The 18,651-nt window shown below is 50.4% G+C and overlaps 1 protein-coding gene across 17 annotated transcripts in view; it reads right to left on the reverse strand.

The window, feature by feature from the left end:
* The window catches only part of GRM7 (glutamate metabotropic receptor 7), a 271,411-nt gene extending 253,962 nt beyond the window's left edge, over nucleotides 1-17,449 (reverse strand). For 13 of the 17 annotated variants that reach the window (XR_013955340.1, XM_080605575.1, XM_080605587.1 and 10 more), the window contains exon 1: nucleotides 16,781-17,448. Coding sequence is in view for 14 of the 17 variants with exons in the window: in XM_080605575.1 (XP_080461701.1) it covers nucleotides 16,781-17,347 (567 nt within the window). In the remaining 3 variants the exon portion in view is untranslated. Of the gene's footprint in view, nucleotides 1-16,780 lie in introns of all 17 variants that reach the window. The other 4 variants (XR_013955341.1, XR_013955342.1, XM_080605581.1 and 1 more) reach the window with 2 other exon arrangements.
* Nucleotides 17,450-18,651: the final 1,202 nt, after the last annotated feature.

Raw genomic sequence — 18,651 nt, forward strand, 5'->3', positions numbered from 1 at the left:
GATACTGGGCAGAACTGGGGGCTCAGACACATCACAAGGGAGGAGTTTCATTTGGGAACTCCCAGCCTCTTGCTTTAAGAGCATGGAAACACCTCTGGAGAGGAAAACTAAAGGCCCTTTTCCCCAAGATTACCTCAAATCTGCTTGGATTATCAGTCCTCTGCCGCTAACCACGTCCTCTCCCCAAGCTGGTCCCTCCGCAGGTGTCCTCCTGCCGCTGTCCCTCCCCACACGGCCACCCCCCTCCCATTTCTTACCTTCCTCATTTCCTCCCAGCTGAGCCCACCTGTATCCCTTTTGCCTTAATTCATCTCCATCTACCACCTGCCTCAGCCCTGCTCCCCCCTGGCACATGCAGTATTGCTGGTTTGGGCACGATTCCTTTCTTTTCCTTTTCTAAAAGGAATGGCACTACCTTTTTCCTCTCTTGATATTTTGACCCCTATCCATTTTATACCTGATTTTAACAGTAAGCAGCAGCAGGTGCTTAAGATCCATCCTTTTACCCACTATTAATATTTATTACCGGGTTTGCTGTCAGCACTTTCACCTGCCTGGCAAAACAAAATCTTGACATGCTGGGAAAACAAATACGAGTTGTCACAGCCCCGCGTTCCTCCACAGGGAGGGCTTTGGCCTGAGAGACGCCAGGAGCACGTGAAGGGTGCCAAGGGAAGCCGTGTGTGACTATCGAGCCCTGGACACAAGGAGGAAGGAGAAGAACTCACGTCCCAGGGGAGACGGCTCCCTTCTCCCCACGGCCCACACGGGGAAGGACGATTTTGTGGCTTACATTAGCCAAGTTCACTGCACGGCTCTCACAGATTGTCTTAAACGATCAGAGGCAATTCACTTAATCTGTTATGCCTCTCAGTTCTCCATCTGCAAGAGGGAGATAATACATCTCTCCTCCAAAGCCTTTGTTTTTTCTGCTTAGACGGTAAATTCTTTAGAGCGGGGACTGTCTCATTGTACATTTAAACAAAGCCTTGAAGAATGGTTTAGGTTAGGGTCTTTCAAGTCTGTGATAAACCCCCCAACAACCCCACCCACAGAAACCCAAACGAACTGGCACCACACCAGAATTCTGCCTCTGCCTGTCAGGAGTAAACAGCATCCAGATGCTTTGCTTACCTTCCCTACGGCCCTCGACATTGCTGTAGGAATTATTTTTGTGTTTTCTTTTGACTACATAAAAAACAAATGATGACAATGTTGAAAGCATATATATATACACACATATATATATGAACCTTCTACATTTTATGTGTTCTGAATTTAATTTTGCCCCAAAACGCTCTTGGGGGAATCACGTAGTTATTTTAATAGTCCTAATTTGAAATCCATTAAAATGTATTTATGCACCTTTAGATCAAACTCATTCAGGCATTTACACCACAGTAATGAATTGTATGACAGCAATGTATACACAGAAAGGAATCCTTTCCTTTTGTAGAGCATGCATTAACACTGATTTATATATTCAATAGTTAAGTTCATTGGCATGCATAGAGTCAAGGGATCTTTGTTAAACTAGGGCATTTGATGGTGACTATTTGAGAAGATACACATTGAGAAAGTCTTTCCTATTTTCATGTCAGGAAATTAGAAATATTATAATGAATTCCAATTTTTCACATCTTTCATCAAAGCCTTTGAAAAAGGTCAGTATTTAAACACGTTATTTTAAAATGCCTACTGCAATTTGCCTTTCCGTGGTAATTACAAGGAAAGATCCCATAGCATAACACCAAAACAATCCTGGGGGACTCTTCTGAGTCCTGATTGTCAACAAATTTCAGCATCCAAGGGAAAAAAAAAAAGATGTATTTCATAGGCATAATGAGTATGATGGTCACAGTAAACATTACATAAAGTACTTACATTTCATGCTTTCTCTGAACTGGGAGCTCCCTAAAGCCTGGGGTAGCCTAAATATGCTGATATTTATTTATTTATTTATTTATTTATATGTTTTCAAACTGGTCCTCTATGTATATTTTTTAAGACAAAACTATTTAAAAACTATTTGTTAAATTTGACCCAAATTTTGAACAGGTTACACCTTGCTGTCACCTTTGCATACTTATTTATTTATTTATTTATTTTGCTGTGGCAACTCCCAGCTGTAAGAGCTCACTCAGATCCCCAAGCCTTTAATCTCTTTATTACTTATTCAGATTCTGTCCTGGCCCCAAGAAATCAGGAGCTGTTGTCATCCCAGGGACGTATGAATAATACTGACTTCACGCAGAACAGCAGTCAGCATCCCTTCTCCAGTGCAGTGCTTTCTCTGGCTCCCTGACGCCCCAGCTGAGCTGCAAAAAAAAACTCTTTTTGAATCATCTCTTCCCATGCCCCTATTGAAGGACTTCATCCCTGCCAGGGTGCCCTTAGCAGCCTCTGAGAGTTCGCAGGAGGGTTTCTTTGGGTTACTGGGAAATAACAGCGCCTGCAAAATTACCTACCAGATACTCCAACTGCAGTTGGGTTCCATCCTCACTTATTACAGTTGCAAAAAACCTTGCTATCTGGTTCATATAAAGTAACAGAACTGCACTTCCAGTGATTGTAACTAAATGCAGTTAACCTTAAAAAGTCACTTTTACAAACAGACTGAATTTATCTGGATTTAAATTTTAGTTCTTGTACAAAGACTTAAGAACAGGTTCCTCCCCATTATTCAATTTAACAATAATAATAAAAACCTCCATGACAACTATAACAAAAAGACTCTGATAAAGCCTGAAACCTTTTTGATAATGAAACATACAATTTCCCTGTTTGAAGCATCATTCCCCAGAGAACATTTAAAAAAAAAAAAAAAAAGACATAGAAGAACTGTCGTTTTAAAGCTGCTAATGTAAAGAGCTGCGTACGTGAACAGTCCGTGTAAAAAATAGACTTTCAGAAAAGCTAGAGAAAAAATAGTGGGTGGGAGAGACGAGACAACTTAAATGCAGTGTCTCATTAGGACAATTACAGGAGTCAATAAAAACTGGCAAAATTGAAAAAGATTCAGTAGGCTGCTCAGTTCAATTTCCATTTAATTCAGAGACAGATAGGTCAACTACAGCCAGTAGTCATCTCGTTTGGTTCCCGTGGTGCAGAGGACACAGCAGTACTGGTAACCACCTCTTTTCTCTTGGCATCCAAGCATACCTTATGTTGGATCGTGACAGCTATTCACCATCTCATTGCTTTTTTAAATAAGTCTATAATCACACATCTATACTGTAGTTCTAACAATATTAATTAAGAGCAGATAAACTGTCATATAAGAAACAGTAACGTGCATTAATTAAGGTTAGTCCTACCCTGACTCAATTCAGTTCTAAATCTTCCAAGTTTTTTCATCAATACCTTTTCATTATAATGCCAGAGAGGAATTAATGCGCTGAGAGAATGTCAACTATTTGAAGAGGATCAAGCACTTGGGATGCCAAAATAACCATCAGAAGCACTAGATTAATACATTAAGTACAAGTGAGATAGTCAAAAAGTGCAAGAGCATCAATGCAGTAGGTCACACGGCTGCACTACTGAGAGCACTGGTGGGAATCATGGGAATTAGACTCATGAGTTCAATTTAATATACCACATGATTATAATTTTTTACCATGTAAGATTTAAATCAAGTTAAAATAGCTTTTGGTACTAGTGAGTACTTTTAAATTGGAAAGCATGAGACCTCTATGTTTTTAACATGCCTCCCTTCACTTGTCAAAGCACCAGAATCACCTGAATCAATGTTCAACAACTCTTTATAAATATATGTATATATTTTCAAGCATAGGTGCTTTCCTGTACTGGAAAGTCTTGAGAAATGCCCTGCACATCTAACAGCCCGTTTACAGCACTGTAATCTTACTGCAGCTGGCATTGTATCTGCATGACTTTACAGTGATCCCAGTGATCCTTCCCTGGGCTTACACCAAATAAGCTCATCTGCCAGACTCAGGAGCCAGGTCATGTACTACGTTTTGAATTCAGATGTTATCTGAACAGATTTCAGATTTCATATGAAGCACGTTTCTACAACATAAATAGCCCTACAGAGCAGCCAAGTCTCCACGGTCGATTCCCCCATCACCTCCTGGAGCAGCAGCACCCGGCCTTGCAGCAGCGAGCCCAAGCTGAACAAGGAGAAGCTGAAGCCAGGAGAGTTCTTTGCCTGAATTAGGAATAAAAATACATTTGATATGGGGAGACATATCAGAGCAGCAGCTTTGCTCCCACCTGCAGCTCGCTGCCCTGGCTGAGCTCACAGCCCTCCGTCCCGAGCACAGCTCAAGGCCATTAGGACCAATTCCCATCTGTCTGAGTGCTATGTACCTTCAAGTCCATTTTCTCCCTGGCTTCTATTTTTAAAATTGCTACAGCTTATAAGAGTATTTTGTTCTGTGCCGTGACAGGCTGTCATTTGGTCTGAACACGTCCCTTCCCTGTGCTAAGAATCCCTCAGTAACCGTGCAGACACGTTCCCCACAGGCCGCACCCAGAAGGCGCGCTGTAGGTCCTGAGGAGAGGCGCTGGGCCCACCTCCTGCCCCGGTGTCACAGGGGAACAACACAGGCCGAGAGGAAATGCTCCCAGTGCAGGAGGGACAAAGAATCCCTACGTTGCCTGCTGGTCAAAGCCAACACGGATTTAGCCATCCCAAAGCCAACCAAAGGACGGCCCTGCAAACACAGGCCGCAGAAAAAGTGTTACAGAAAGAGCGGGTGTGCTAAGAGAGCTGACCACAACCATGGGGCCTAGCTCACTGTAACTCCAATTGTCACTGTCTAAACGCTGCAAAAGACCGACAACCAGTTACAAACGATGTCTTGTGAAGCTTTATGGTCACAGTCAATGTGGTGATTTGGTTTTCCAGCACAGGCTGGGATAAAAAGAAAAGGGGAGGCACTGGACGTGCGCTTTATTTCCACCTCCCACCGGCACGGCCCCAGCCGCAGCATTGTTAATTTGTCTTCATGGAGCACATTAAACAAAATTCTCCATCAACAACTATGACAAAAAGATTCATGAGCAGCAGAAACACGATTCAATTGAGAAAGATTGTGTTTTCTCCTAGCTGTGTGTTTAAACTAAACCTCATTATTTTGTTATTTTTAATATGTGCCGTATTTATTATAATTTAAGTGACGAGATTTAACACGCTGTACAGAAACAGTGGGAAAGACAAAGAGAACAGTTTGCCCATTTTGCTAGCTCAATGATACCTTTATAATGGCATAAGAAAAAACTTCCTTTTATAAACCCAATAGCATCTTATCTAAAATTCACCCTGGAGATTAAGATCTACTGTCAGACCAATTTTCCATGCTGCTTAGGAGCTGAGAGAGGAACAGTGGAGGAAGGGAAGAGGTAGAAACACACACGTTTATTGCTTTAAAAAAATGATTTGAAAAACTAGCAAAAGCAGAAGCAAAGCAATATATATAAATAAAACATTGCGTAAAAATGTATATAATAATTTGCTGCATGGAGGTTCCACAAATCAGCTAGTTTGCCCCATGGAACAGCTAATATTTTTGATAAATTGTTACAACTTTTTTCATAGTTTAAAGCCTGAATGATATAACTTAGCTGACTTGCTGCTGCAGCATTTACTTGCTTACTACCATGCAAACACGTCCTATTACCCTTAAGAAGGGTCCCAAATCTGCTTCCAAACCAAGCTGCCGTGCAATGGCCAAGGGCCCTGCTCTAATTCCCCATGTGACATTTCCACCGTGCCTGATAAGTTTCCAGCAGGGCTCAACTGCTGAGTTGTGATAATCAGGGAAGAGTCACTGCATGCTTAAATATAAAGTGCAGGGTGACAGCACAGCGCAGATGAACGCCCAGAAACAAATATGGGGTTTATTTCACAAGCGTGCACTTATCATAAACCTAGCAATAGAATGCCCATTTTAATAAACAATTATCTCACTAACAGATGGATTTCTTAAGAGAACAGTAGATGTTTTGCTCACCTCAAGCAGGACATTTTACAGAAGGGTTATCAGCCTCATTCCTCCGTGCTTTTGTGCTTAGAAGTATTTATTTCCTTCTGAAATAAGATTCTTTCTGAGAAAATAAGCATGGGGTTTGGAGGCTTTTTTAATAACAATTGGATTCTCTAGCGAAGTACATTTATCACAGGTGGGAAAAGCTGGTTTTTGAAATTTCTGTCATTGCTTCATAGATGTAATGCCCTCCAGCTTACTGTGGCACAACCCCCCTGAAGATGGGAAGACACACTGCCATGGGCTTCATCCCTCCACACGCTGGGCATGCTGAGCTCTGCAGCATCCCTGGCCAGCCCGCACAGCGTGGAGGGAGTCAGGCCCTTTCTGCATTTCCACTCGTCTCATTTAGCTAACAAAGTGAAAACAAGCTGTAACTCCCTGAGGGCTGATGCCATCGTGGCTGTTGGAAGCAGATGGAAAATTAAATTTTTGTCAGCCTCAAGAAAGCCACGCAGCACACAAATCTCTTTACCTGTGCCACGAACGCTACTCTACAGGAAATATCTTCAAGTACGGGAACAGGTGTGGAGCTCCCATTGCTGAGGAATCAAAACATGGAAATATCCTTTCCTTATTTTGAAAAGCCTTCACTATAACAATGGCACACACCCCTTAAAAAGACAATTCCTTTACTTTGCTAATAGTGTGGTATTTTCTACATTGCTTTCAGAGAGAAAAACAAAAACCAAACAAGACAAAAAGTCGTTTAATTATTTTTTATTGTCAGTATCACTTCTATGCATTCAAATACTATATCAAAATTACCTTGTGTAAAAAAATAAAGACATCTCTATTAGTTCTGGATTTTATTTACATAAAAATTACAACTTCCAGACAATTTTGCATTGACAGTTTCCCTTTAGCTTTTTATTTGTTCCTACCATGTTTATTGCACAGAGATACTTAGAAACCACCACACGCATTGCTCTCCCAGAATGAAGCTCCATACAGTGAAAAGGGGATTTGCTACAAAACTTGTATCCTAGTCAAGCTTTCTTTGGCAACAGCAGAACTTTTAATACGAACTTGGCTGCGTTTATCTCAAGATGTCTAAAAATAAGCCTGTCTTCAAAAAGAAAGCCTTTCACAAAAATAACGCATCATAAACTTACAACAAAAGTGAATTTGTGTAAATCTTAGAAGCATGTTGGTAGCTCAGCCAGCAGTGGTGATCGCCACGTGTGCAAGCGGGGCACCCATGGTGGCCGCGCTGCAGCTGGTTCAGCACGGCTGTGCCGCTGGTGCACGACTGGCGCCTCCGCATCCCACATTTGCATTTCGTCCGTGATCTCGTATTAAGGAGCTCATTCGCTGTTGTTGCTGGAGATACAAAACTGCTGCAGTTTTGAAGGCCTGAATTCTCCTTTCTCATGGAAGAAAATTTCCTGTTGTCCCCCTCCCCCCTTTTTTTGTATACAACACGCCAATAGCTAGAGATGAAAATTCTGCAGAGATGTGAACTCCTCCAGTGTCGCCAAGTGCTGCACTATATTTGCAAAGGAACTGCACTCAGCTTGTACTGTGTGCAAAAATACCATGCATATAATTATGAGGCTGAATTTAATGACATTGAAACAAATCTCCATTCTGATGAATGCATAATTACTGTTATTAAAATATTTATGAAATAATAAATTTATTAGAAAACCTTCTCCATATGAGCTTTCAGAATATTACTCTACACAAGTCTAAAATTGCAGCAGAGAAAACAAATTTGCAAGGCACTGAACCCAAGCATTCCCATCCCAGATGATGTAGGCATGAAAGTTTCCTGAGGTTCCTCTTCAGAGCTTGACGATCCTGAATGGAGACAATTGGAAATTTATTATTTGCTTCATTTGCAAATCTGTCAGCTCTTTAAACAAAGGCTATTGTGGAAGCATAGCTCTTGTGGAGTTTTTGTTTAGTTGTTTTGTTGGTGGTGGTTTAAGCACAAGCAGTCTAGACTGGAAATGCGTTACTGAAATGACACTGAGCTGAAAAGAGCCACCAGTACTCATCCAGACCATTGGACATTTAGGCTAAATCTAAAGCCTGAATGAGACAGAGGTAGAGTTTCCCAGGTCCCAGCTGAGTATATGTTAATCTCGTGGATAAATCTCTCATTAAAGTGGTCGAAGTCTGCTTTTTGCTACCTAACTCCAAGCAGAAGAGCAAGCAGAAATCTTGCTTTAGGAAGGGACCTCATACCCCTCAAGCCTCATACCCTGCTGTGAAAGTACAGTCAAAACAAAGCCAGGAAACTTTTCAAAGATAAAATCTGCCTATTAAGAAAAAAAAAATTAAAAAATCCATGGAGGCTGTAGAATTGTCCTCACTACGTGTTTGTAGAATGTGAGCCAGGTACCCGCTAGGACAGGCTGATCCACCCCCACCAGTGGGGCCCCGTGACTTGGGGACACCGCCAGCACGGGAGCCGGTGGCAGGAGGCGAGGGGACAGCCCCTGCCCCAGGAAAACAGGAGGGGGCACAGGAGGGGCCGCAGCAGGGGGCGAGGGGACAGCAGCTGCCCCAAGGGGACAGCCGAGCACCCATGGCTCCCACCTTACTTCTGCAGGGCCCACATGAGCTCCTATAGCTAAATGCACGTGTGGACGTGGTACAGCTCTTACCCAGTGCAAAGGGGCTGACACCTCTCCATGCACACAGCGGGCAAAATCCAGTCGGAAAGGTGTGAGCACTACAGACTACCAAATTCTCATAGTCCAGATTTAGTACGGAATTCCATCCCCACCCCACTTCAATTTCTGGGGCTTTACATAATTCCCTAATATCCCTGATGCACCAGTTTTTAGTGAATGGCTTTGATACTATGGACTGGTCTCTGCTGGTTTTTGTTTTAGGAGGTCTCCTGGACCAGGATAAAGGGAAGCTTGAAGCTGCCCAAGGGGATCGGATGGATCCCTGCCCAGCTGCCACCCCACCGACATCAGCCAGTGCTGGGTGGACTCCTCAAAGAAAGCACTGGAAATTTGTGCTAAGATAAGTACGTGTCTCATCCTCTGCAATCTTCAGATTTATAGTCCCATTTATTTATTGGCACTCTTCTAAGAAAGGTTAGGATTAGGGCCTTCATGTAAGATAGTAATAAACGGCTGCTATAAAAATCACACGCGGGGATGTGTAGTCACTTTTACACCATCGCTTCTCTACCTGAAATTCGGTTTATGAACAAAGGGGATGACTTTTCCAGCTAACCCTGGAAAGCCTCTGTAACAGCACTACAATCAACTTCTTTGTGCTCCCAGTGACAAGCAGTGCTTAAAGCTGGAGCCTCCTCGCCTTCAGCCCCGCAGCACGGAGAGCGGAGCTGCAGGGCTGGCAGTGCTCTGCACGCTGACCACGGGCATCCCGGGCAGCTCCGCGTGGCTAAGCCCTGCCATCGGGGACACAAGTGTGAAACCTCTTACGAAGGAAGTGGAGACGCGGGTTTGTACCAAGCCATCCGAGGAGAACCTGGATCACAGTCATTTTTCAGCACATATCTACAGCTTAAGGCTTTGGCTTTGTCAGCAGTTGTTATACCCACAAGCAAAAAGGCAAAAGCAGTTGTAAAACAGTAAAAGCAAGATCTAAGGGCGTATCTACAGCATGCAGTGGAGCAAAGGGACCACACCAAAGCCAGGTCCAGATTATCTTGCTTTTGAACTGGAAGCAAGAAAGCAGCTCCAGCAAGGCTGGGGAAAGACCTGAGGCTTCTGCTGGTGGGAGGAGAGGGATTGCTGCTCCTGCAGATAATCCTTCTTCCAGGTCACCATCCCACCTGCACCAGCTGCACACAAACCAACCCCTCAGGGCTTCCCCCCTTTCCATCATGGGTTCTGCTCATCCTCCCACCACTGTCCTGCAGGAACAGCCAGGCCTGAGCACAACCTGATGCGTTGCTGAACGTCTTGGAGGTGGCTCTGTGTTACTGGAACGCATCTTTCTCCATTAAATCACCCATCCATGATTCTTCTGAACCTCACACCATAATAACGTGAGACAGGCAGAACCAGAAAGCTGAGCAGCCAGGTGACACGGCTGTCTGCACGCTGACAGCAGCGGTCAGTGGAAGCCCAGGCGCGCTCCATCCCACCCTCGCCTACCGTGACCCGGCACGAGTGCTGCCTCTCCCCTTCCCACCCCGGCATCATTCCTGAGCAAGATATTGAAAGATGGGTCACTTGTGTTTACAGAATATCAAAAAAAATACACAGATATATATCTATAAGTATATAAAATGACATATCAATACATATATAAATGGATATATGAACACCTACATACACAAACATGTTCACATACATTAAAGCAGAGCCATCATCAAAACGGACAGAAGTTTTACAGCATTTAACACTACTCTAGCTGTCCTCCCCACCTCCCCAGGTCAGGCTATCCTTTGCACAAAAAGGGAGCTATTTGATGTGCCCTGCATGTGAGAAGACGGAGCCTGTGCCGCGCGGGCGCTCAGAGGCAGGTCTCCCACGCCTGCTTCCTCCTCCCACTCAGACCAGAGGCCAGGTAGTCTGAGCGCTGCACATCTCCGCACAAGCCGAAAGGCAATCTCTAATTAGGAGCACTTCACGGGGGTTTGGGAACGCTTGCCAGGTTCATTTAAAAACACTCCAAAGTGCAGCACTGGCCTGCATTACCACGTCAGCTGAAGAATAAGAGGATATATGCCCTGCAACACTCGCATCCATTCAGCATGCTAATGCCTCTCCCGAACATCCCAAATGACACAGCAAAAGCATCACTTATCTCAATACGAACCAAATGACATTAGAGGGAAGTTGGGCAATGCTGCTGCAGCTGGAGTTGGTCTGGAGGTGTAAGCGCAGCTGCCGGGTGGTGCTGCTGGAAGCGCCCAACCCAGCAGAGCAGTGCCCATCGCCATCACCCTGCTGCCAGCTGTGCTCAGGGTGCAACGCCCTGCACCCCGACACTGGGTTTGGGTGTGCGCCGCACCTCTAAATGGTTTTGTCACCCGAGGCAGTGCCGTGGGAGCTCCACCAGCCCGAGTGACAGTGGCCTGGGCCACGACAGGGCTACCACGCTTTAGTGGCCCACGACGGGACCACGCTTTGCTCTCAGCTCTGCTGGTGGTGAATCAGAACAGCTCTGCTGCCCTTAGCAGAAGGGGTTTTAGGACCTTGAGAATCATCGGTAACAAGGCAGGCTTTGAGAAATACTGGTTTTTCTTCAGAATTCTCTCTGCCTGGATGCCCACTCCACCACACTAGTGACCTGACTATATTGGATACCATGCTCTCAAACAGCCTTAATTACGTGCTTCAGATCTTCCAATATTATGATAAAATTCATCACAGTCCTATGTCTGGGACAGTCATCATTGTCACTCATTGAGATTAATTTGAATATCACTATAAATAGAAGTAACAACATCTGATATTATGATGCACAGTACTGTGTTGGAGGGTTTTAATGCCTCCAAGCAAAACTCATTTAATAGCATAAAATATGGAATATAGTACGTGTAGTTTTACAGTATTAGTGTTATGAGATTCAAAACCAGATCAATATTCCTTTCATAAAAATTAATGCCTTGAGATGATCCCGCCATTTGTCATCCCAAAGAGGTCACCTCTTCTCATTTCAGGAGCGAGCTGGGAATTGCACAGTGTACTTGCTGCTACACGCTTTCGCCACCCGGGCGGACGCGTTCCAGCACCCCCCGTGCTGCGCCCCGCAGCACCCCCAGTTATCTGCCACCCCCCTGCTCACACCCGCTCCTCCTGCTGGCTCTGCGTGGGCGAGCTCTGCTCTCCTGGCAGCGGCCGGCTTCTTCCAAATGTCTCCTTGAAGCCCTTTCTACCTGAAGGCTACAGAGAGGCACTTGAAACTGGATTAAGAGCAGAGATTACTGCTAATATTGAACTTTGTCTTGTCAAGAACACGGATTTTACCATGTTTCCCCTCTCCCCCCAGAAAGATATATATATATATATATATATATATTCACAGCACCTCCAACATACCACTAGAAGCTCCTCATGGAAACACACGAGTTCTTGGCACAAGAATTTTCCTTTCCTTTGGAATATAATTAGCACCTAGAGAAAAATATTGCTAAAGCATCTTGGGTTTCTTCCCAAAGGCCAGGGATGAGCCGAGAGCCCCCACGGGAGGTAACCGCCGTGAATTACGCTGGGCACTGGAATCGTCTCCGTAAGGGCAGCAGGAGGGGCTCCACGGGAACCTCTGGCTTTGCAAATGCTCACTTTTGGGCCTACATCACATATTCCAGTGGGAAGTTTGAACAAATGAGAGGGAGAAAACCATTAGTTTGCAAATACGTCTGCTGTGGTGTGGAGGACTTTATAGGATCTGGTCGGAGGAGCAGCTTAAAAACAACCCCTTCAACCATCCCTGAAATGACAGCAGCACACGTTCTCTGGAGTGATCCTCACACAGCCCTCATTATCATCCCCTCAACCGCACAGCAAATCCACCAGGAACAGGAACTGATGACTGCCAAAGCCAAATTTAATTCCCTCACGCCAGCAGCTGAGAGAGAGCCACGATCTCCGTCGATACGGGCGGCGGCAGCAGCTCAAACGCTGTAGCACAGCCAGCCACAGCCTGTTGATGCAGCGCTTTGGCAAAGAGGAGATCCCAACTTAGATATTCTTGGAAAATGCACACCCTCTTCTACAAAAAAAAAGAAGCATCCAGCTCAGAGCTGCACTTCTAAGTTCTGTTCCTTTCCAAATAATCACATTTCTGCTGGCCTCATCGTGTCTCCAGCAGAAGGCAGGCACTGCAACCTCCATCTCTCATTCAGTGCTAAGGTACCCGCAGAAGGAGATACAGGCAAAAGCACCCAAGGGATAGAAGGGAGTTTCAATTTACACTTCCAATCTAGTTGTACGCCTTCATCCCACTCTGTTTTCTAAACAGTTCCCTGAAGGGGCTTGGCAATGCACCCTCGCAGGCCACAAGAACCATCACTGATACAAGGAAAAGGTTTTCAGACAGGAAGAGCTACCGCTGATAGACTATTTAACATTACATCCACCGAGGACAGAAACCTGAAGCAGTAATTAGTTCATTATTGAAGGCTGTAATGAGAACAGAGTCCAAAAATGAGTTTTCCAGTAGAAAAACAGAAATGAGTGTGCTGATATTCCCCATATTGCATGGTTTTACTCATGGAAGATATGAAACAGATTAAGCATTTGGCTTTTTTTTTTCCAGCACAGTTATTGAATTTCATGGATTTAAATTTGTACAGAAAATTATGACACTGAAGCAGCAACATTTTTTACAATGCAAAACTAGCAGCCTAAAAACCATACTGCCTTGAAATCCCTCTTGCATTTGGAAACAGCTTTCTAAATTGTTTCTGCTTTATTTTTAGAACAAATATTTAATTTACAATCTGCATACTATTTAGCAGCACACTCTAATAGAATTGTATTTTGAAAAAGTCGCCGTACTTGACACACTTGAATATTTATGCACTTCCACCTCCCCGCTCCAGCGCACGCCGCGCTGTTACTCCTGTTGCATTAATGCTGCCCCCTGGGAGGAAGGCGCAGGACCCTCGTGCTCGGCAGCACGCCTCCACCACGCCGTCCTCTGCCCGAAGTTTGCAGCCTAACAACCATTTCCCAGCAATGCTCTGCAGCGTCCCAGAAAAATCCATGAAAATGCATCGCCTTCCACGCAGGAAAGGAAATGCAGCCTCCCGCACAGAGCTCACGCATTTTACGGCGGCGTGGCACAAGTGCTGGGGTTCCCAGCCCAAAGGCAGAGCTCCCGGCCCTCTGCCCAGGGCTGTGGGTGGGCAGCATCACTGCCCCCCTGCCGGGGCACGGCTCCCACTCTGCTTCTGAAGAGGAGGAAATTAAATAACAGCGAGGTGCAAAAAGAAAGCACCCAGCCAGAGGCACCCCCAACTCCCTCCCTCCTGCAGGGAGCTCTCACCAAACCGCACAGCTGCCTTCAGGCGTGAGCCCAGCGCCCGGCTGCGCCCCGGGCCCCCTCGGTGCGGGTCTGGCTCGCGGGACCTTGGTGCCAGCTGGGATGTGCTGAGCATCCCAAGTAACCCAATTAAGGCCCACACCAAGTTTGTGGCAATACGAGACACTGAATTCAGGCTCAAACTCTTCCTCCTTCCGCTAAACCCTGTGCTTGCACAGGGCAGCTGTTCGTAGCTTTCATCGGCGGTAATTTTGGAAAAGAAATCCTCACGTACGTGGCCTTAGGAGATGTCCTGTTCTCCCCAGCAGCTCTGTGCCCACGGCAAACAGCTCGGCACATCCCCGTGCCTCAGAGGCAGAGCACTCTGACAAGTGCCCGCATCTCAGCATTCCCGGCAGCTTCACCCCGGCACGAGGAGCACGGCAGGCACGCGGGCATCGCCGGGGCCAGCATCCCCCTGCTGCGGCAGCCGGGAGCTCAGCACCCTTCCAGCTCCCACAGCGCCAGGCAAAACCCCCCTGCCCCAGCGGCTTTTACTGAAGGCACAATTCAGGGATACGTGGAGAGAGAGACGGAGGCAGGGGGAGGGACTTGTGGGCTTGTCCCTCTGCGATGAAAGGACAGCTAATGCAGATTCTTTGCATCTTTTTTTTATCAAAGGAAAGCTTCCACAGAACTTCAAGCAGTAACGGCACGGATTAATTCAGATCGGAGGACCTCAGCACGGCTTTCCCCTGCTGATACACCTGTTGGCGTTAGCTGCGGATGCCCCCAAAGCTCTGTGCTCTGTCAGGAGCAGGCAGGTGAGCGGCACGGCTGGTCACGGTACCCCAGTGTGCAGAGAGCAGGGCGAGCACCCCCCTGGGGACAGAGCCCACGAGCACTGGTAGCCGGCTGAGGAACACCCCGTGCTCTGCGTGGCTTATACACCTTTCTTCTCCCTGACTTTAAGGTAGAGTACCAAGTAATTCAACTCCCTTCCAAAACACTGTCAGAGAAATGTAAACACTAGTGAGTAAGATTTCTTTGCAGAGGCCTCCACAGATGGGAAGAGTATTCATCTAGGAGACGTCAGGGGAACGGCAGTTTGTGCATGAAAACACACGTCCAGGAGCCATTCCCCCACCCCTCAGCGCACTGCCACGGCCAGGAAACCTGCAGAGACCCTCGGGGAACACGCTGGTGGCAAAAGCTAACGCATCTTGGAAAGCATTTAGGTTAGCAAGTGTGCTGCCGATTTTCTTTCTAGTAGCTTACAGCTTCTTACTCCCCATACAACATCACGTAGTTGCTTAATAGGCACAGTCCTCCTCTTACCTCAGAATATTTCCTTCCTTCTTATTTCTCTCTGGCTGGGACACGTTCTGAACTGGGTTTTGAAGGAGGGCAGGACAAGAGGGAACAGCTTTATGGCATGGAAAATGTGCTTAAAGGAGGCAGAACCAATCTGCAAAATATATATTCAGTAAATCTCTCCCAGGATGTACCAGTTCCTGCTTTCTGGGTGATTTGGATAAAAAGCAATTTGGAACAGATGCTTAGTCACAATATGTTAAAATGTTTGGATAGACATAAATACCACTACCCGCACAAACTGCCCGAACGCCTTGCTGTCTGCAAGCCCCATTACGTAAGTTCGGCGGCACCAAAGGTTTCGCAGGTGCTGTGGCTCTGTGGGGAAGGCTCCGAGGGTTTCCCCCCGGGGCGAGACCTCCGCGCGGTGCCCACCGTTCGCCGTTGCAGGCGTTCAGACGTGCCGGAGCTGCCTGGGCAGAGCAGCGCCCGGCGGAGCGGAGCCTGGGCACAGCCCGGGCACAGCCCGGGCACCGCTCGCACCCTGCGGGCTCCGGAAGGCGAGGGCCGGCGGCTCGGAGCCCCGGGGCGCTGCGAGCCGCGTCTCCACCTGGGGGGGGAGCGAGGGAAACCGAAGCGGGTCCGTCAGGAGCGCTCGGGAGGGCGGGCAGGACGCGGGGATGCGGCGTGCCGGGGGCTTCCACCGGACCCCCGCGGGTTTCCAGCTGGGAAAAGCGGGGCAGCGCTGCCCCCGCCGCCGAAGGGAGAGATGAAAAACACCCCCCCCGCACACGCAGCCCACCGCCTCCGCACGCCAAGGCGCAGGATAGGAAGCGAGCAACCCCCCGGCGCGCGGTGCAGCTGGGGGAGGCTCTGCCGCTGCCACCGCGCCCGCTGCCGGCGGCTCCCCGGGGCACGGCGAGCTGCGAGCTCCGAGGGGCAGCGGGGACCGGGGGGAGCCGCAGCGCCTCCGCCTCGCCCCCGGCCGGGGACCCGCGCCCCCCGCCCGCCCCCAGCCGGCCCCGGGGCGGCCGCGCTGCCCTCCCCGTCCGGCGGCGGTGGCCCCGGCCCCGCACGGCCGCGGGGCAGAGCGCCCTGCCCGGCCCCGAGGGGCGAGGGGGCGCCTGGCGGTGCCCGGCACAGCCCCGTGTCCGCCGGGGGCAGCCCCCCCCGGACCCCCGGACCCCCGACGGGGGCGGCTGCGGCGCCCCCCGCCCGCTCCGTGCCCCCGCCGCCGAGCCGTATTCCTCTCCAATGCAAAACCCAGCTCAGTCATCGCCTTGTTGTTTTTTTGTTTTTTTCCTCCCTCCTCTTCCTTCACGGCTTGCTTCTTGCAAATGGGGCGATAAATCCAGAGAGTGCCACGCACCGCCGGGAAGGGAGCGTGCCGAAACGGGGAGGGAAGGCTGGGAGGGAGGCGAGGAGAGGCGCCCCGCTCCGCTCCGCTCCGGGGGGAGCCGAGGGAAGCACCAGCAGGGGCCCGAGCGCAGCCCCGAGCCCGGCGGGCAGAGCCCCGCGGCCCGGCCCGGCAGCAGCCCTACCTGGAAGAGCCGGAGGATGTTGGCCACCATAATGGAGACGGAGCTCCCCGACGCCCCGATCACCCCGACGACTTTCTCCGGCTTGACGAAGACGGGCGGCTCCCCGTTGGTGCACCGCACGTCGGAGGTGTCCTTCTGGATGAGCGCCTGCACGAAGGTGAGGGACTGCTCCAGCGCGTAGGTGTCTCGGGAGCAGGTGTCCAGGATGCGAGCGCCCAGCGTGACGTTGGGCAGCAGGTCCGGGTCGCTGTTGATCTGGTCCAGGGCGTAGAGCATCGCCTCCAGCCTGTGGATGCCGTTCTCCTTCTTGATGTCCCCGCAGGGCACGCCCGGGGGCCCCTTGGCGTGGACGGGGAAGAGGCCGCCCAGGGTGATGTCCCCCTCCAGGCGGATGGAGTGCGGCGCGTACATCTCCTGCCCGCGGGCCGCCTCGGAGAGCAGCAACTCCAGCAGGCAGCAGGGCAACTTCAGCAGAGTCAGGAGCCGCAGGAGCCTGCCCAGGCGGACCATGGTGCCGGCGCCGCCGCCGCCGCCCGGGCGATGCCCCCCGCTCCCCTGCGCCTTCATCCGGCCCGGGGCGGCGGCGCGGGGTGCCCGGGGCTGGGGCCGGGGCCGGGGCCGGGGCCGGGCCGCTCCCCCCCTGCCTCCGCCGCGCCCGGCGGCCGCTCGGCACTGGGGAGCCGCCGCCGCGCCGCCACCGCTTTAAATGGTGGCCGGGCCGCGCCGCCGCCCGCCCCCTCCGCCGCCCCGCCCGCCGCCGCTGCGCAGGATGCGGCCGTGCCGCCCGAGAACGGGCCGGGGATGGCGGTGGGGACGGGGACGGGGACGGGGATGGGGACAGGGGATGGGGATGGGATGGGGATGGGGATGGGGATGGGGATGGGGATGGGATGGGGATAGAGAAGGGGATGGGGTTGGGATGGGGGTGGGATGGGGATGGGGATAGGGATGGGGATGGGGATGGGGACGGGGACGGGGACGGGGACAGGGGATGGGGATGGGATGGGGATGGGGATGGGGACGGGGACGGGGACGGGGATGGGGATGGGATGGGGATAGAGATGGGGATGGGGTTGGGATGGGGGTGGGATGGGGATGGGGATAGGGATGGGGACGGGGACGGGGATAGGAATGGGATGGGGATGGGGATGGGGACGGGGACGGGGATGGGGATGGGATGGGGATGGGGATGGAGATGGGGATGGGATGCTGATGGGGATGGAGATGGGGATGGGGATGGAGATGGAGATGGGGATGGGATGGGGATGGGGCTCGGGATGGAGCCGAGCGCCCGCGGCCGCTCAAGCGGCCCGGCCCCGGGGGAAGCGGGGGCAAACAGGTGGGGCGCCGCCGGGACGGGCAGCGCCGGGCAGCCCCGCTCCCCGCTCCCCACTCCCCGCTCCCCGCTCCCCGCTCCCCGCTCCCCGCTCCCCGCTCCCCGCGGCCGCGCCTGGGAGCCGGGGTCGGGCGCGGGGCCGCGGTGCGGAGCGCCCTTGGCCGGCGGGCAGGGGGCAGGCGGAGGGCGGGCAGCGGGCGGTTGGTGCTGCACGAGCACCGCGGGAGGTAGCGCTGCCGCTCATCGCATGGCCCCTAACTCAGCCCGGACCAGCAGCGCTCCAAGGGTGGTTGTGCAGCCTGCCTGGGCCAGCTGCAGCTCGGAAGTGTTTTATCTAATAGAGAGCTGTGGTGATTGCTGCGTTTCCAACAGGCTGTACTTCAGCGACGGCAGAGTAACACAGCTCTGATGGCCTCTACCTGTTGAGGCCCAGCCAAATTTTATTGCATGACCCAGAGCTGGTAGAGCACGACTGGTCTGGCGGGCACGAGTGAGGGGCTTTGCCAGTCAGGTCTTGACTTCAGATGGAGCTGGC

The sequence above is a fragment of the Anser brachyrhynchus genome (assembly GCF_964034855.1).
Source record: "Anser brachyrhynchus genome assembly, chromosome: 10".
Classification (NCBI taxonomy): Eukaryota; Metazoa; Chordata; class Aves; order Anseriformes; family Anatidae; genus Anser; species Anser brachyrhynchus.